At 54.1% G+C, this 19,149-nt stretch overlaps 1 protein-coding gene and 1 long non-coding RNA gene across 7 annotated transcripts in view; one reads left to right on the plus strand and one right to left on the minus strand.

The window, feature by feature from the left end:
* The first annotated feature begins 225 nt into the window (after positions 1 to 225).
* The window catches only part of EDAR (ectodysplasin A receptor), a 35,720-nt gene continuing 16,796 nt past the window's right edge, over positions 226 to 19,149 (plus strand). The window contains exons 1-7 of the mRNA XM_078056679.1: positions 226 to 291; positions 1,025 to 1,147; positions 1,885 to 2,066; positions 9,595 to 9,680; positions 16,997 to 17,083; positions 18,611 to 18,783; positions 18,819 to 18,936. Of these exons, the coding sequence (XP_077912805.1) occupies positions 241 to 291; positions 1,025 to 1,147; positions 1,885 to 2,066; positions 9,595 to 9,680; positions 16,997 to 17,083; positions 18,611 to 18,783; positions 18,819 to 18,936 (820 nt within the window). The 5' untranslated portion in view covers positions 226 to 240. The remainder of the gene's footprint in view (positions 292 to 1,024; positions 1,148 to 1,884; positions 2,067 to 9,594; positions 9,681 to 16,996; positions 17,084 to 18,610; positions 18,784 to 18,818; positions 18,937 to 19,149) is intronic.
* LOC118531151 (uncharacterized) overlaps positions 16,159 to 19,149 on the minus strand; it is a 31,573-nt gene continuing 28,582 nt past the window's right edge. For 5 of the 6 annotated variants that reach the window (XR_013441880.1, XR_013441878.1, XR_013441877.1 and 2 more), the window contains 2 exons: positions 17,815 to 19,132; positions 16,159 to 17,405 (listed from right to left, as the gene is read on the minus strand). This is a non-coding gene — a long non-coding RNA (uncharacterized LOC118531151). The remainder of the gene's footprint in view (positions 17,406 to 17,814; positions 19,133 to 19,149) is intronic. The other variant, XR_013441879.1, reaches the window with a different exon arrangement.

A 19,149-nucleotide genomic window follows, 5' to 3' on the forward strand; every position in this document is an offset into this window, starting at 1 on the left:
GCCATGGACAGAGTCAGCCCAAGGGGCCTGGGCCTCAGCTTAAAACCCGCCTTTTCTTTTAGGGTGTATTCGCTTCGTGCCCCGCTTTCAGGGAGGCCCCTCGCCCTCGGTGGGACATGGTGGAGGCGGCCGGACTGCGGGTCGGGGCTGGGCGGAGGCCAGTCCGTCCTGGAGCGGCTCCGGCCGTGCAGGCGCCAGGGTGCCATGAAGTGTGTCTTTCAGGCAAAGCGGCGGGAGCAGATGGCCCACGCAGGAGACGGCAAGCGGATGTCCTGGCTCCCCGTGCTGGTGGTAAGTGCAGCCTCCCCCTGTGAGCACCTGCAGTGGCCCCGGAGGAGGCTCCGGCAGGAGCGCCTCTACCTGCCATGCTGCCAGAGGCGGCCGGTCCCTTGGCCTCTTCCGCGTCGGTCTACGCAGCCGTGCAATGGGATTGATGCTGCCAGCAGCCCCTCACCGGCTCTTCCGAGGGTGCAGAGCACTGAGCAGCACCCAGGTCAGATTGGACTTCTTGGTGGCTCCCTTTCTAGGGTTCCATGGATAGAAAGGTCCTTAAATGCTTCTTTGTGTTGCAATATACACAACCCAGCGGCTGTTGGTGAGCACCATGCCTGTGGGGCCCCCCGCTGAGAAAGATCCAGGCTTCTGGCGGAGAAGAGGCCACATGTGACAGAAATCCACTGTTCTGGAGGCTCTGGGAAGAGGGCCGCCTCCTCTGTGACTTGGGGGAGGGTGGGAGCAAAATTTCGTGGGTGAAGGGCGTTTGGAACAGGCCTGGAAGATGAGATGGAGTTTTGAGGGAGGGGTCGGGGGACCAGCAGTGAGGCCAAGTGGCAGGAAATGGGATGGCCTGCCCAGTTTATTAGCTGCAGTTACTGGGATCTGGCACCACATGAACGCCAAGTGACTAGCCGGTGCCCCACCCAGTCTCCTTCCCCTGCAGCGCCTGCTCAGGGTGCCCACCCGAGTAAGCGTGCGTGTCTCCAGGGAGGCACGGAGGCCAAGAGGACACCCTTTCTCCTGGCAGGTGTCGCTGCTGTGCTCGGCCAGAGCAGAGTATTCCAACTGCGGTGAGAATGAGTACTACAACCAGACCACGGGGCTGTGCCACGAGTGTCCGCAGTGTGGCCCGGGGGAGGAGCCCTACCTGGTAAGGCCCCTGCCAGCTGCCCCTGGGCCCCGGGGAGCTCTCCTCCGTCACACGGGTGGTGTCACCATCGCGTGTATATCGCTCTGCGTGTGTCCCCAAGCTAAATCAGGCCGGTTGCCCGTGGGCCTCAGGCGCCACGTTAAAGGGTTTAAGCAGCAGTGAGCACAGGAACAGTGCTTCCCTGGTGTGAGAGACGGCCGGGCATTTGTAACATTTTTTTTAGAGGACAACCATTTTCCTACTCGACCTTGATCAGATGGGTTTCAGGGCATCTGAACCGGAGGCATGACTAATGTCCTGCAGTAACGGCATGCTGACTCCTGAGCGTGGCGTCGCCCTCTCCTGCAGGAAAGGCTCAGCATGTTGTTAAGGGCTAAGAGAGACGCCCCCAGCATCAGCATTCAGGGCTCTTGTAGAGAGTCAAGCACGTCAGAAGCCACGGGCTGTGTCACTGGCAGGTCATCCCCTTAGCTGGCTGAATTTATTCAGGGACCCTCGGGAGCAGGGCAGCGTCTGAAGCCCAGGAGCACTGCGGAAAGGAGCTCAGAGTTGGAGGCACAGGGGGCTTGCCGTTAGGACAGGTCAGGGAACCAAAGCCCAGCAAGAGAAGCTTCTGGAAACAGCCAGTGTGCCTGGCGTGTACAATGCACCCAGTGTGCCCCAAGGACTGCAGGTCCACTCATGGCAGGTACAGCTGGTGTACTCACCTGTGTTCCTCTGTCCTGTTCCTCGGCCAGTCCTGTGGCTACGGCACCAAAGATGAGGACTATGGCTGTGTCCCCTGCCCGGCGGAGAAGTTTTCCAAAGGAGGCTACCAGATATGCAGGCGCCACAAGGACTGCGAGGGCTTCTTCCGGGCCACGGTGCTGACGCCGGGGGACATGGAGAATGATGCTGAGTGCGGGCCGTGTCTCCCTGGGTAAGCATGGCCGCTGCCAGGCCTCACCTCAGGATGCTTTCTGCAGAAGGCCCTGAATGTCTCATTGGCGAGGCCCCAGGGAAAGTGAGCACCTCAGACTATAATGTATCGTCACTCCTGCTGGCTCTACAAGGGGCAGCTCCACAGGGAGGGGGGCACCTGTCTGGAGTCAGGAAGCATGGGGTCTAGGATGGCCAGTCCTGCCACCTAGAGGATGGGCAGCCCACCCAGGCTCAGCTTCCATGTCTCTTAAGTGGCTGTTAGTCATAATCGTAATAATATCTTCTGACAACCCAAACCAAACAAATTTGTTGAATACTTTAAGATAACACATGTGGAATGCTTTGAAGAAAAGAAAACTAATATACTGTATAATACACTGTCTAAATCTAGTGTTTTTGTATTCTGGAAAAATCTGAGGGTAAAAGCTATTAATAGGAATATGTGAATCATGTGGTACCTATAATTCCACCACAATTCGGTTATGTATCAAAAGTTTTCCCAAAAAAGCAAAGTGAAAATGTAGTTAGCATGGAAGAAAGATAAAATCTTCCTTCTGACAGGCAGGACACATTAGCAAGTTCTGCCTGGGAGAGGGAAGGGCAGCCTTGACACCCAGGATCTACCAAGCCACGGCTCTTGCTGCTGCCTCCCCCTAGTGGCCACACAGCACAGTGCTTGCAAGGGCTCCAGATAAAAACAAAGCAGTGACAAAGGCTACGGGGTGGTAGAGGTGATATAGGTGGTACAGGTGGTGGTGGTGGTAGTGGTGATGGAGGTGGTGATGGTGGTGATGGAGGCAGTGGTGGTAATGATGGAGACAGTGGTGATGACAGAAGCCGTGGTGATGATGGTGATGATGGAGGCAGGGGTGGTGATGATGGAGGTGCTGATGATGGAGGCAGTGGTGGTGATGATGGAGACAGTGGTGATGATAGAGGTGATGCTGGAGGAGATGGTGGTGATGATGGAGGTAATGGTGGTGATGATGATGGTGGTGATGATGGAGACAGTGGTGATGGTAGAGGCAGTGGTGATGATGATGGAGGTGATGGTAGAGGAGGTGATGGTGATGACGGAAGTGGTGGTGGTGGTGATGGAGACAGTGGTGATGATGGAAGCAGTGGTGGTGATGATGGTGGTGGTGATGATGGAGGTGCTGGTGATGGAGGCAGTGGTGCTGGTTGTGGTAGCAGTGGCATTTTGAATAGCACACTATACTTTGCAACCCACTTGTGCACATTATCTTCTCTGGATCATTGTACTGAATTAAGAGAAGAAAGAAAGTAAGAAGGATATATTCAAATAAGAACATGAGGCATTAGTCTGTAAGAAGAAGGAAATACAAAGAAGGCAGAAAGACCCACCAACCTAAGAATAGATTGGAATTGAATAATTCTTTAAAATGAGGAGATCTTACAACTTGCAGAAATTAACCTTAGTTCAAATTTGTTACAGAGAAGCATTGATTCCCATGGCTTTCATCTTCCATCTTTCTGCTGGTGACCATCCCCCACCCCTACTCTCTCCACTTTTCTGTCTTCAGTTCAGACCTACCTCCAGAGCCACAGACCTGCATTTCCAAATATCTGCTTGATAACTCCATGTCAGTGTCCCTGAGACAGCGTGTGATTCAAACACAATGATCAAATGAATAAAGAAAGCAGGGGAACCTTACTGCAGAGGCTTATTTTTCAATATGCAAAAAAGCAGATAGCTATACCCAGGGAAGATATTAGACTGTCTCTTGAATAATAGGATAAAAATAAAAGTTTTGTAGCTGACAGTCTTTAATTTATTTGTTGAGGTTATTGCATTGTGGGGGATCCACCAAAAGGAACATGTTAGAAGAAGAAAAATCAAGGCATTCCCCCACCCCCATGAATGGTACAAGCGTCCATTGAGAGAGTGTTCTGCACAGATGCTGTGCTTGAATGAGAGAAATTCAGTATGGTCTTCTTATTAGGTGGGTAGAATTAGGCTCTGAGAAAGTGTCTGCTTCCTGGAACTTCATCTTCGCTAGTTTTTATTGGTGCAGGCATGACACAACAGAGTTTCATGGACTAACTATAGGTGTGCCAAGGAAAAGCATGCACCCCTTGCCATGTTCACCTTGGAAAGCAAATAATCCTCTTTTCAAAATCTCAACTCATTCTGAGAGCCTCTCGGTGTGAGAAGCTGACCTGACATTCGCAACCTAGCCTAATTGCTCCTGCACTTGTTTTAGTAAACACATGAATTAAGAGCCTACCAAGTAGAAACTAGTGAGGCAAAGGGGAAAGACATGGTTCCTCTTTTCTGTGAGGTAGTGAGACAAGGAAATCAGTGACCACAGCATAGTGTGGTAGGTGCCCACGGCGTTCTAGAAGTCCAGGAAGGACCCTTCCCTTCATGGTTAGGGAGGTGGGTCGGGAGGGGTCTCAGAAGACTTCTCAAGGTGACGTTGGGATGGTGGGAGTTAGTCACGCTAAGAATTAGGACAGAGTTCTCTGAGATGTTCAGGGCAAAGCTCAGAGGGGCAAGCCACCTGATGGGATGTGGAGCTGAGGGTCCCTGTGGCAGCACGGAAGGCGCACCCATGGGGGTGTGGAGAAACCAGCAAGGGGTGCAGGGGCCAGAGGGGAAATGGCTCTGGAAAATGATGCTGAAGACACTGGTCTTTAGCTCGATGCTGAAGCGGGCCACCATGCAGACTTTAAGCTGGTAGAGAACACAACTGGGCAGTACCTTGGAAAGAGGCAGCAGTGAGGAAAATGTGCTGCTAAGGAAGACATGGGAGCCCAGGGGCATTGTGAGAACTGGGTCAAGATGGGAGCCTTGGAAGTTGGAAGGAGAGGGAAAATCTGAGTTCACTGGAAGATAGATAGCATGGACTGGAGTTGTAGACCGAGGGCATGTGGGGTGTGGGGAAGGAGATCTTGAAGAAGAATCTCAGATGTCACCCTTGGCCAGCTGTGTGGACAGTGATGCCATTTGCTAAGATGTGGGATACAGGAGGATTGGGATTAGTGGAGGGAAGGTGGAGGGAAGATGGCGGACCCACATGTGCATTTGAGGTGGTTGTAACATCCAGACCAAGGTATCTGACAGAAGCTCAGGTTGGATCTGGAAGCCATCTCTGCATGAATGGTGTGGGAGTCGATGGTCCAGACAGGCTCCTCCAGTGAGGCAGCTTCATAAAGAAGAAGCAAGGGTAGGTGCAGAATGGAGCCTCGCCCACAGCATTGCTGGCTCTGACCCAGCCATGCAGCCGTGGCTCAAACCATGCATGCATCCCACAGTGGTCTGTGAGATTCAACCATGAGATTATTCCAGATGGTCTAAAAGGGGCAGTGATTATGAACTTTGAACAGCCTGTTTCATTCTTACCTAGCTCCACAGAGACTTTCTAGCCAGAAAGCACAGCCCTGGGACCAGTGCAGTACATAACCCTGCCCTGTAGGCAGGGGCCAGCGTGGTCACGAGAAAGGCTGTTCTGTGGCAGTGAAGACAATTTCCTTGGCCCTCACACATTTCCCAGAAAGAGGATTGCCGGTGGAATTGCTGTGCATGCCCTGCCTCTCGAAGGCTTCAAAAGATAAGGATAACTATCTGTAGAATTAGTGGGGAGGCTGACATCTATACTCTTAAAAGGGTCTTCCCAGTTCTGAAGTCTTGAGTAACTCCCTTCCTGCTCCGTGAGAATAGCGACCAGCTTCTTCCACGCCTTGTCTCCAGCCCCCAGGACACTCGCTCAGTGGGTGAAGGCCACTGTACTGGAGACACATCTCCACTTGCATCTCAGTGCGTCCTCACATTGCTCCACGGATATGAAGATGTAGTTGCTTTCCAGTTTGGCCTTGTCATTCCCAACCCCCGAGGCCACTGCCACAAAAGGCCCTACTTTATCTCTGGTGCCCCAGCCTCCTCCTCCGGGCTCTGTGGAGCTTGGTGTGTGTCAGCGGAGGGCGCCAGGGCCTCCTACCTCCTGTTACCCGCCCTCGGTCTAGGGAACAAATAAAGCTCTCATGCTGTGTCACAGGGGAGGATTACAAGGGGTTTTGGTAAGCTGGCCCTGTTTGCTCGGTGAAAGGCTGCTTTCATTCCTGAGTCCGGGTGGCTGCCAGGCCACAATGCAGGCAGCCTCAGAGTTGTCTTCCTAACGCCACAGGTTGCCTTGGCCCTGGCCCCCTTGTGGTTTGGCAGGCACGCGCTCCTTCTTTGCCCTCTCTGCTGTGCATCAGTATGTGGCCGAGATGCTGGCAGAACAATGAGCATACACGGCTTTCCTGTTGAGCAAGGCTGCGTGGGAGGACCAGGAACAAAAACAGGAGAACAGGAAGACAGCTTAGGTTGGATTTCGTAGCCTGCCTCCGCCCCCTGCCAGGGCATCATCTTACCCATGGCTGGCTGTGGCCCATCTCACCTTCTGTTGGCCGGCTTCCACTTCACGTCTCCTCCCTTCAAATAAGGCATTCTGGGGTGGTTGGAGGACCAGGTGAAGGACACGGTTCTACATGCCACATTGTGTGGGAAGATGGAGCATCCAATGGCTCAGTGGCATCCATTACAAGCTTAGGCAAGGAAATCTTTGGAGGAAATCTATGTATCTATTGACATGGAGGAACTCGGTCCCTTCATAGAAGATTTTAGAGGTCCCTTTTTTTTTAAGATTTTATTTATTTATTTGAGAGAGAGAGCGCACGCGCCGGTGCCCATGAGCAGGGGGAGGGGCAGAGGGAGAGAACGAAGCAGACTCCCCGCTGAGCAGGGAGCCCAACATGGGGCTCGATCCCAGGACTCCAGGATCATGACCTGAGCGGAAGGCAACTGCTTAACTGACTGAGCCACCCAGGCGCCCCCAGAGGCCCCGTTTAACCTGAGTTTTATCTTGGTCTACTTACCTTAATCAACCTTTGAGGAAAAAAACAAAGAAGAACTAAGAAAAGTCTAAACATAGATGCAAGTATAGGAAATTAGGCCTCTACAGAAAGAGGGAGGGACCCGACGACAATCTTTGATGGGGCACGGGCCCCTGAATGAACACCCGGCTTCAAGCTGATGGGAATCTGTCAGATAGGCACCCAAACAATTACTCCCCACTCCTGCACAGCCAGGGTGAGAGAGAGATCTGGGTGTAAGCTACAGCAAGAGTTGCTGAGGTTAGTCCTGAGGAGGAAACTCTCACACTTGAGAATGTTCTGCGCAGCAGTGCGTGCCGGGAAATGTGTGAGGTAGTCAACATGCCGACTCCGGCAGTGAGATCCCGCAACGGCCGTCCGGAGCTGACTCATTTTTTTAGATGGATTGCCTTTCGGTATTTTGTTTCTTGGCTAAGTTATTTAATACGTCACACATCTTGGTCCAGATGCGCAGTGAGGACAGGAGGCCCAGCTGCCGCTGTTGCGAGCCCCGTGGGAGCCAGCCAGAGCCACTCGGGATGAGAGCGAGAAGGAACCGTGTGCTGAGGAGGGGAAGCAGACCAGCCCCCCGGCGTGCACGGAGTGTGGCATGGAGTGTGGCACGGAGTGTGGCTGCCCCGTAGAGCCAGCGAGGAGCTGTCCTGAGCCCGGGGTTCTCTGCCTGCTGGGTGGCTGCACTCTTCATCTAAGACAGAGCTCAGCACCCAGGGTTAAACAGGGTGGGCCTAGCTGTGGTTCTGCTTTTGAAAAAGGGAGGAAAGAGGCACAGAACTCCCTCAGGGCTTTTGTCAGTCTGTGAACTTTGAACTTCCACGGAGAAGAACTTCATCTCATTCATTTATTTTTCCAACCAATGTTGGCCTGAAACTGTCCCTCCTCAGTACCCAGCACAAGTACCAGGAATGCATATATGAACGGGGCTGGCCCGAGGGACTCCCAGTCCAGCCACAGAGACAGTCCTGCCCTGGCAGGGGACTGTGCTGGAGGTGGAGGTGAGGGGTAACTCAGAGCCCCAAGTGCCAGCACTGGGTCTGGATGTTAAGCATCTGGCGGCTGAGCTGGAGCCTGTCACCCCCGGGAGGCCACACACAGACACAGGCCGCCTCGTGGGAGCAGATGCACCATAGGCCACTGCACTGTCGCTTCCTGCGTCCCAGGCACGGATGGCTTCTGGAGGGTGGCAGAATGTGTGTTTGAGAGAGGCTTTTTCCAGAAGGCTTATCTGGAAAACTGGCTGTTGTGGCTTCTCTGAGGGGTGTTTTGAGATTGGTTAATTAATGTTTACGAGATACACAGGGATCTGAGGATAAAAGGCCCTGAGGAAGGGCAGGCAATTACGATCATAATGTTATTGGTAATGGTCCAGCTCATGGCGGCTGGAGTCCAAAGACCCCCCCCCCCCTCAGCACTTCTGCCACGCTGCCACCTACCCTGCCATCAGTGGGAGCCTGAGTGTGCACGGCTAATAAAACAGAGATTAAAAACCAACCATGGAAAAATCCAATAGTGGATAGGGATTTTTCATCTTTTGACTTGTAATGAGGGAAAACTTTGGCACCAGCTCACGTTACTTAATCGACCTCTCATGATGTGATAAATGGCTCCATGATCACCACCGAATGTGTGTTTATGGAAAGCAGGCACACGCCAAGAGAAGTGCCAAAACCTGCAGGTGGAAAGGAGCCTGAGCTGTGAGCGCCGGAAGCGAGGCCTGCTGGGTGGGTAGGGTGGCAGGTCCTGCGGAGAGCTCTGACCCAGGGTGCAGAGCTCTGCGGGGAGGGCGTTCTGAGAGCTAGCGTGGTCACCGGGGCTGCCTCATTGACATTGGGAAGCTCGAAAGATGTGGCATCAATAGGGGTAAAGACTTCACCATCTTACAGTGAGTGATTTGTCCTTTTCCTTCAGTGTGTACAACCCCAGTGTGAGCGCTTGCCTTAGGCAGCGTCTGCGCCAGGTGCTTACTGGGGGGGAGCAAAGCAATCTCAGTTACGACCTGGCTGTGTGTCAGGCCACGCTGAAGGCCTTCTGCACTGGCCTCTCCAGATGCTGACGCTATCTCTCTGTCCACTGCGGCCAGCTCTGTCCAGTCTCAGCAGGTGTGCGGGAGGTCTGGGAGGTGCCAGTGTCCGAGGGGCTCATAGGTGCATTTTCCAGTAATCCCACCAGGCTAGAGGCTCTGAGACAGGCACTCGCTGGGTCAGGGTGTGCCCCTCCTCCGGGGCGTTCTGGCTCACTGGCTGGGACACCCAGAGAGCTAATCAGGTTCTACTGGCAGATATTCCAGTGACTGATGTGAATGAAGATGATGATCGCTCACACACACTGAGCAAATCCATCGGTGAAAAGAACCAAACAGGAGAGATTAAGGGCCCCAAATGGCCCAATATTGGAAAAAGAATGTTCCATTTCAAGTCATGCTGAAAACTCCCAAGGAAACTCAGTGGTCAAAATGGGCAGCTGGCTCTGAGAGCTCCTGATTCCCACAGCATATGTCTCATTCCTGCCTTTGGTGATGCTTAGATCATGCTTGGATCATGCCTAAATCATGGGCATGCCAAGTGGTCAGTACTTGCTTGTGTGACACCTGGCTCAGCCGCCTGCTCTGTCTTGTCTCTCCTTCCCTGCAGCTACTACATGTTGGAAAACAGACCCAGGAACATCTACGGCATGGTCTGCTACTCCTGCCTCCTGGCACCCCCCCACACCAAGGAATGTGAGTGCTCTTGTCCTTCCGTCAGAGCGGTACTGCTTCCCCACTGTCTCTCTCCTTCCCCTGGGTGTAGAAGGAAGCCAGTCCCAGCACCTGGACAGATGAATGACAGTGAGGGCAAAACCAAAAACACTCCCGTGGGCTGGCCAGCCTGGCACAGGCCCCTGCAGGGAGGTTCGCTGCAGCCGAGCTTAGCGAGTGAGAGACAGGTCAGTCACCTGCCACCTGGCGTGAGTTTTCGCATCTGTAATGTGGGGTCACAAAAATCTGAACCCCCCTTTCATGCAATTCATGGAAAAACCAATGAGATCACAGTTGCCAAGGTATTGTGCAAAGTCCTGCAAAGCGCTAGATGATTTTAAGTTCTCATATACGTGTTTTCAAACCAGGTAAGGCTGAGGGAAAGGTGAGGAGTGGTCACAGTGAATGAACTGGAATCCACGAAGCCCATGTGAGCAGTGAGGCTCACAAGTTCAGAGTCCCACCATAGGCTGTTTCTTTCCTGTTTTCATTCTGGTTGATCCTCACTGCATGTATCTGTGAGGAAGGGAACTCTGCTCCAGAGGATGTAGTGTGTAGCCACTTGGAACTGTGGTCTGGAGAGACGCCATGGAGGTGGGTGGGCGGACAGCTGGTCCCCGGGCCGCAGGAGCCCTTCCTTGCTCTCCCCCAGCCCCACTCCCACTGCAGGGCAGAAGAAAGGCTGTGAGGGGACCCTGCCTCTCCCAGCTCTCTCGAAGGCCCCCACCCCATGTGCTCCCAATAATCCTGCCCAGGAGAATAGATCAAGGGCCTGCCCCTTAAGAGCGGTGGGAAGTGGGGAAGGAGAGCAGGAAGAGAGGGGGACCACCTCTCCCTCTCCTTCGCCTTTGGGTTCAGGGAGAGGAGGTACCCAGGTGAGCATGTGGCAGGGCTGCCGGCGGGGAGGGGGGTACCCCCTCTTTCCTAGATTGCTTCAGTAGATGCGCCCGCAGTAATGGATTTGCGTGTCTTTAAAGCGGAGCTTTGTACCCAGCCACATGCTCATCAATTCACAAATTAGAGGAGGCCCAAGGGCTCCGGGCTGCCAGCAGGTCCTGTGGTGATGTCAGCTGCCGTACCACTATCTCCTGCTGGGGGATCCCAGCCGATTCAATACTAGACAGTTCTGGGCTGGAGCCCTCACTGAGATGTCAGACACTCCCCACCCGTGTTGAAAAGGCTCTGCCTGTGGAACCTGGAAAACAGCTGACACGTGAGGTTTGTCCCTGTGCGGGACTTCCATAACCACCTGGCCGGCTGGAGGGGCACCTCCCTCCTCTTGCCATCTGATAGTGGGGTCCATGGCATGAGGAGAGAAAGCAAAGCCCCTGAGCCCTGGACACTTCGAGAATGAGTGCATCCCTGCCCTAACCCCCAGCCCTGAATTGCTTAACTGAAAACCAGCTCCCAGTAAGGCCTCATAGCAGGTTCGTAGCAGCCAGATCTAGAAGAGGCCAGCAAAACCAGTGAAACTTAGAGTCAGGGTGCAAGCCACCAGACCTCTGTGTGTCTGTATGGGATATGGGGAGAGGCGACTGGCTAGGCCTTGTCGGGTGACATGGTGCATGGAGCCTGGGTCAGGGCCTCAAGTGTGGACATGAGTGTTACTCTCTCCAGCTATGGGCTCTGCACCTCCCCCTGCAGGCATCCTCAGTCCAGAGATCTTTTGACCCCAAACTCCTGCTCAGGAGCAGCAGATAGAACCAGAAAAGCTGGTTATGACCACAGCTTCCACGAAGACCCTGGGACTCAAACCCCCAGGCTGACCCTGACAGTGTCACCCCAGGAAAGCCAGGAACTGAGGGAAACCTCATGCATCATGACCCCGATGTCGGCTGGCTGCCCGAGCCCCACCAGGCACCTTCCTGAGCCTACAGTCAGTGGTCAAGAGCGCCTTTGCCTCCAACCTGAGACACTTCCTCTGGTTTTGATGTGATTTCCCTGGGTCCTTGCTGCACGAAGCTACCCTGAGTCAATAAGTAGCGGACTGTGCAAAGCCATGGTCAGAGAACTTGGCACAGACCCTGGGGAAAGCATGCAGTGTGTGTATTAGGTCTGGGACAGCCAGGGGCGAGGGGCAGCTCCCGGGAAGACGCCCGTGCGGGAGTGAGCCCCGGGTGCCCGGGTTGGGAGCTCCTCAGCAGAGAGGGCCGGCCAGGAGCTGCTTCGGCTCTCCCCCACCCTCAGGGGCACTCCCTGTCTCTCTGTGCGGCGACTGCTCTTCCATCTTAGGGGAAGAGTTGCTTCTCTACGTGGCTCTGTGAAGTGTTGGGCAATGGGACCATTGGTTACAATCATCTTGCCTTTGGGCCAGTTGTCATCCCTGATGAAAACAGAAGTCAGTGGAAGTTACTACAGAGGCTGGTACTCAGGGACCCTAAAATACCCTGCAAGCCTCGAAACCTCCCTCTGTGTCTGTTTCCTCTCCTGGACAATTGAGAAAATTATACCCTCTCAGTATGTCAATAGGGCTGACACATCCACGCCCCAAATACCTTGAGTACTGAAAACACAAAGCAAGTGTAAATGAGGACTCTTCTGTAAACCACTAGAGTGCAACAGGGAGGCCCCCAGATGCTCCAGGCACCCCCAGAGTGCTGAAGAGCCTTGAGAGAAGGTCCTCCCCTCCCCACCCGCTTGCCCATCAGGAAAGTGTAGGGCTTCCTTCCGGACGCTGTGGTGACAGAAACCACTTCCATCCCATCGCTGTCTGTCCTGGAAATCAGCACCAGATGGAAGAGAGAGAAGAAGCCTTTTGGTTATTTTTCAGTGAAGGCAAAGAACAAGATCCACTTGGTAAACCAGCACTGTCTGGTATTCTTTCTTTCCTGAGAAATAAAGTCCTGAGAACCCACGCCTGAGAGCTGTCTCGTAACGGAATCCGTGTTGTGGCTTTGTGAGCGTGGCTCCACCCCGGGTCTCCCAGGCCCACGCAGGCCGCACCTCACTTGCTGACCTCCTGTCCTCTGTCAGCTCCCCTGGGCCCAGCTGGCAGGAGCCCTCCCTCACAGAGCGCTGGAGGGACCAGTGAGGCAGCTCTGGGCCTGGGGACTCACTTGTCCCATTGGCATCATGTTTATCATCACTCCTCTTCATTTTTATTAGACACCGAGCCCTGTGTCAGGCCCAGGATGGACTCACCTTTTGGAAAAGCCTGCTCAGGAGAGCTGTGGCAAGTTTCATTCAGATGCCATCGTGCAATGCCCAACAGTGATGCCACTCAAGTGTGAAGCTTTGGCATCCCCAAAGGCCCAAAGACCAGCTGTTTCTAACACAGTGTTTCTCAAGCTGGGATGCGTACACCTGTCACCAGGGTCCTGTTAAAAAAGAGATCCTGGCGCAGCAGGTCTGGGGTGGATGCCCAGACTGCATTTCCAGCAAGCTCCGGAGGACCCTCACTTTGAGCAGCCAGGTTTGAACGGCTCTGCCCATTGTTCCAGGATCCGCCACTGGGGGGCGCTGGGCCGACGCAGCAGCCTGGGGGCACCCTCGCCAACAACTAAGAATCAATAAACAAATCACTCCTGAAAATTCAACCTGCTTGCCCCATGCAGAGAGAATCCCAGCAGTCTTTAATACATATGGCATGTTTATAAATTGTGTGGATTAACAAACCTCAAAGGCCCCGTAAATCCTGTCATCACACTGAATAGAAGTATTACTGCATTAAGCCACGTGCTTACAGTTCTCAAAATCCTTTTGAGGAAAGTGGACGAACACCGTGAGGAGCCCGCCACCTCCCGTACTTACTGTCCCAAGTCAGTGCTGCCCCGAACACACCAGTGAGCTAAGCAGAGCCAGGCCCTACTTACTTTCATTTTAATGTAGACTTCGTGTGGCAATTCATGGCGATTTTCTGGGACTGCAGTTTTCATCAACCCTCCCTTACTCCTATCCTGCAGGATCTCCTCTCTGCTTATTTAAAGCTAGGCTCCAGTGGGAGCATCATGCAGGGTAAGATGGATCAGTAGTTGACCACCCAACAGAAACAACAACTGAAGAACATTCTCATCTAATGATCTGTTCCAAGGAGGCCAAATGAACCCAAAACACAGGGCACATACTGGAGCGGAAGGAAACTGTCCAGACACCAAATGCTCATGAGAGCAGAGCAGGGCCTGGAACAGGGAACTTGCCATGCAGGGAGCTGGTGGCCGTGGCATGCTGTCCTGGGGCATCTGTGCGCGGAGATAGACCTCCAATCATGAGGTCTTCCAGCCCACCCTCCCTCTCACCGTGGGATGAACAAAACGTTCCCCTGGTCGGCTCAGGGATCACGGAACAGCCGAGCACAGACCGCCCAGCGCCTGCAGCCCAGGGCCCTTCAGTTGACACTGGCTGGAGCTCAGTTCGAGGGAAATGTCGTACACCAGGGTAGAGGCCCTGCTTGCCACCTGAGCGAGGACAGGAGCCGCCTGCTGGGGGCGATGGGGCGTGCGTTACCGATGTGCCCCAGCCCGCACGCAGTGTTTGCTGCCGGCGCCTGGGGAGCAGCCCTGCCAGCCAGGCGCAAAGGCATCTCGCGAAGTCAGTGTGCAGCCAGGCTGTTTTCATTGTTCCTCCCTGGACCACAGGCCTGGGCGCATGTGTGCCCCCAGCCCCTGTCCCCCAGCCTTGGCTGGCAAGCCCCGGCAGAAAGGGACAAGAAGAGACAAAGATGACAAATCCACAAACAGAGCCCACAGGTATTTTTTTTTCCCTGAGGAATAGCTTAAGCTCCCTTGAGTCCCTTACCAAACAGATAGATTAGCTTTGTTTTCAGTGCCATGTTTGCTTTTAAAAAGGAAAGCAGGTTCTGCTTGAAGCCCTGCCCCACGTCACTTTCCCCACTTGACTGGATGCCGTTGAAGCCTCCTATGCCACACTGGAGGGGAGCCGCGTGGTCTGCACACAGCAGAGCCTCCAGCCCCAGGGTCGGCCACGCGCACGAGCCCTCACAGGGACGGGGGGAGGGGGGCGCACCTTCCCACCAACACCTCCCAAGGGACCACTGGTTCTGAGGCCAGGGGAGAAGGCTAAATGGAAAAGCAGAGAGTTGTCGTGAGTTTAGGGGTAGGGAGCCCGAGAAAGCTTCTGTTTGTGCTCCAGAAAGGCAAGCTAAGAAAGGCAAGTCTAAGCTCTGGTCACCAGCAGGGCCACTCCCTGGAACCGCAGGCGCCGGAAGACCCAGCAGAGGAAGCAGAAGAACTGCCCCTTCCAACTGTCGTTGAAGGAGGAAGGGGTGTGACCACGGGGCCCGAGAGCTGGGGCGGGGTGGGGGGCTGGGAGTAAGGTGGGCAGCCTCTGTTCTGAGCAGGTCAGCTCTGCAGTCTGCATTCATTCAAGGGCAGCCTGTGCTGGTGAGCACTCGGGCCCCATGGGCAGGCCTGCTTGCACCCCTCAGCACGCCTCTCTCTTATAGTGGGAGAGCTAAGAAGTGGTCCCGGCGACCAACAGCTGAGAAAGAAGGAAAGAAGCAGGAACCACAGAACTCATGGTGCCCTGTGGCAGGGAGAGACCGCCCCGTCCATCTTGCGGTGCTCTGCGCCCACCAGCGTCCACATCTGAGGCAGGCCCTCAGGGATAGAGACAGGTGAAGGGGCCAAGGCCAGGAGCTCCAGATAAGCTAGGTCCCTGGGCTCCAGAAGCAGCAAATCCCCACAGAGGAGACACCTCTGGTGCTGAGAGCTCAGACTTGGCAAGACGGCTCCCAGCACGGGCTGGAAGCGCGGCAGGGCGGCACCAGCAGATCCCGTGCTGGCCAACAAGCCTTCCTGGGTTCCCGGGCCAGCCCCGGTCCTGGAGTTGCTGGGGAGGGTGTGTGCCTCACAGCCCTCAGTGCTTCCCCCACTGTACGTGCGTTGTTTAAAGAGCCTGCAGATGACATTTCTCATCCAGCGGCCAACAGTTAAATTCCCGGCCAACCCAAGTGACCGATGGGCCGGCTCTGAGACCTACGGCACCTCACAGAAGTGCAGTTACCCCAGGAGCCAGTCCTCAGCCTGTCCCTGGGCCCTCCCAAGCTTCCCTCTATTTTAGTCGCAGAGATTTCTATTTGTGAAAGGGTGTAAGGAGCAGATGTTTCTGGCCCTGCTCTCCCGTGTCCTTGTCTCCTGACTGGACACAGATGTGTGGCTAATTCAGCAGGACTTGCCTCACCGGTTGGCTGTGGTCCCTGTCTCTGAGTTGCCCCATGCTCTGTGCGCAGGCGGCTTTAGAAATATCATCCACAGAGTGTGGTTTCTCCTGAGAAGCATCTCTTAAAGAAAACGTCCCTGTTAGAGACGGTTCTCACGGAAGCCTGGAGGCTGGCTGACCAAGGTCCCTGAGTCAGCGTCACTCCTCCTTGCTGGGCGGGCTATGGGGACCAGGTGTGTGACTTTGGGGAGGCCAGCTCACCCGCCCTTACTTGGGAGTGTGCAGGCCCACTTCACAGATTACTCCAGCACGCATACGGACAAAAGCCAGACAGAAGGACGCGTATTTGAAATAGGATCATTTTTATCAACAGCAAAACTCAAGTCCCACGTAAAGGAAGGTTGACCATCAGGACGCCGTGTTTTCTGTGGCAGAACATTTTTGCTTTGTTTTAACCAAACAATTCCTTAGTGATGGGATTGGTCACAAAACCAGCTTCCATTTCACCCCTGCTAAAGTGATACTTTTTAAATAGGAAAGGGAAGTTTTATGAGTCACAGTTTTGAGGGAAAGCAAAGTTCATGTCTGCTCTTAAACTGTTTGGTCACAAGTATTTAAAAAAATGAATCACAGGAAAATCCTAAAGGAAAACACACCAAATTGTCAACCTCAGGTAGTGAGGCTATCAGTGATTCTTTTACTTCTTTCTTGTGTTCCCTTTTTCTCCTGATTTTTAATAATGGCACATATTATTTTTATAACTAGAAAAAGTATTAAAATACATTCTTATTTTATGTAATTGAAGAAATTTCTCAAGTATTATTTCCCCCCACTCCTTCTGTATATATATGGACTTTTCTCATCTCTATGGATGGCCTATATTTTACCTCTGTTCATAGAAAAATTGAGTTGGTGAGGCACCACTGTTGAGTCTCAGCAGATTTACCTATGTGTCTTCTTCCTGAAGAATAACTCTTGGGAGGTCAGAGTGCTCTCTAGGGATTATGAAACACGCTAAGAAATGAAAGTGTCCCCCGTCCCGCCGCCCCCTGCTGCAGCGCCTGTGTAATCTAGAATTCTAAATCCCCTGGCTCTGCAGCTGCACCTTGCTTTCTGTCCTTGAAGGTGGGGCTCGTCCAGGTCATCCCGGGGAACACGAAGTGACTGGGTTCCCCTTGCAGGTGCAGGAGCCAGCTCCGGAGTCTCTGCCAACTTCCCCAGCACCTCTGGCAGCAGCACCCTCTCTCCCTTCCAGCACGCCCACAAAGGTAAGGACTGTGCTTCTGCAGCTAGCCAGCTGTTACAAGTAAGGCACTTGGGTGAAAGCGAAGAGGGAGGCTGGGAGCAGCTATGAGGAATGGCAGCAGGGGCTCCTTGGTGCCCCCAGTAGTGGGAAGCTGGTCGTGATGTCCGCAAGGAGTGGAAGCGATCTCTCCATGGGAGCCCGGGGTCCCTTAGAACACACTGGCAAGAAAGGCACATCCTGGAGCCGCAGGGTGGTACTCAGGACACAGGCGGCTGGGCGGCAGAGAACAAGCTTCCCACCCGTGGCTGGGCCACAGCCATTCTGTTGCTGGCTTTCAGATCAACCTGCAGAGCCCAACACTTAATATTAGTTTCCGAGAACTACATTTTGCTCGTTAATCCCTTAGGGATGGAAAGGCTTTGAGGAGGGTGGAGGCCCCCGAGGCCCCCGTCTCTCTCAGATCAAGGCCTCATGCTGGTCCCTGCTGCCATCGGGCTATTTCAGTGCCATCCATTATTTAAGCAGATTTAAGGCCCAGGTCTCAGTGAGGTTCGGGGGCCCTTCAGAGTCCCACAGTGCACTCAGCACGCTAGCCTCGGCATCACCCCCCCAAACCTGACCCTGCACATTCACAGAGCATCAAAGCTGGAAGACTTTGCTAGGATATAGGAGTCTCATTTCCACCAGGCCCCGAGTGGGGGGCAGGGAATAGCACACAACCAGTGAATATTAAAGCACTTATATCATCCATACCTGGCATCCAAATGATGATTTCTTGCAGGCACACACCACCCGGGAGGATGGGTGTGGAAACTGGCAGCGCTGGGGCTACGAGCTCTGGTGCCTCTTTCCAAAATGGCCTTGGCCTCCTTCAGAGGGTCCCCGGTGCTTTAGATCTTGTCCCTTTCCTGTGGGAATGGTGGGTCACCTGGATCCTGCCTCATGAGGACCGGAATCCTGTTTGTTAGTTCAGAGAATGAGAGCAAGCAGCAGGGCATTGCACGTGTCGATGGCAGGCGTTATTGGGGAAAACAGCGAGAGCCCCCTGGGGAAGGGACCCCCGTGGTGAGGTGACAGAACAGAGGAAGAGGTGTGGCAGCCCCTTCACCACCTTTGCCCTGGGAGTTTGATTATGACACTTAGGTTGAAATTGCATGAAACACAGGATGGCGCCAAACCAAGAACAGAATCTCTGGCCCTCCGAGGTGACTTCTGCTTGGATGGAACTGTCTTCATGACACTTGTTTGTGGGCTTCTTCCTCTCTGCATCCCAACTCACCCAGGGTTCCCAAAGTAGTAATACCAAGAGCAAGCACCTCAGGAACAACTGAGCAAACCTGAAGCATGGTGTTCCAGATAAGTCTGGATCAGCCTCAGTTAAGGCCAGCCATGATGGTCAAGGCAAACCTGTAGTTTGGGATTCTGAGGGTCCCCTGGAAGTGTCCCCTGCCACAGGCACTGCGGTCTTCTCAGAGGGTGGATTCTGCGGGGCTCAGGGGCACCTGTAGGGAGTCCTGAGCCCCGTGCTGCCCTCTCTCCCTGCCTCCAGCAGAGCTCTCAGGCCAAGGGCACCTGGCCACAGCCCTGATCATTGCCATGTCCACCATCTTCATCATGGCCATAGCCATTGTCCTCATCATCATGTTCTACATCATGAAGACAAAGCCTTCTGCTCCAGGTGACTGCTCCCCAATGCCCCCCACTCCCTCCCCACAAACGCTTGCTCTCCCACAGTTCCATTCTGTCAGCTTACCCAGTCTGTGAGTCAGGCTCCTCACACCCTTCCCTTTCTCCAACCAGCCTGCTGTACCAGCCACCCAGTGAAGAGCGTGGAAGCCCAAGTGAGCAAGGAAGAGGAGAAGAAAGAGGCCCAAGGTCTGCAAACCGAACCCCCACAGCACGGGTGTCCATCCCAGGGTGGAGGTCGTGTGCTCCGCTCGCCAGCACCCGGAAGCTTGGCCTCCCAACTGCTGGTGCTCTCATGCCCCCTAGAACAGGGCTGCAGGAAGAGGTGTCGGGGCCCCCACATCACGCCCTAAGCGTGGTGTGGCTTAGTCACCGGGCAAGCCTGCTAAAGAGGAAGTGAAG

This window comes from Halichoerus grypus, chromosome 10 (assembly GCF_964656455.1).
Source record: "Halichoerus grypus chromosome 10, mHalGry1.hap1.1, whole genome shotgun sequence".
NCBI classification, from domain to species: domain Eukaryota; kingdom Metazoa; phylum Chordata; class Mammalia; order Carnivora; family Phocidae; genus Halichoerus; species Halichoerus grypus.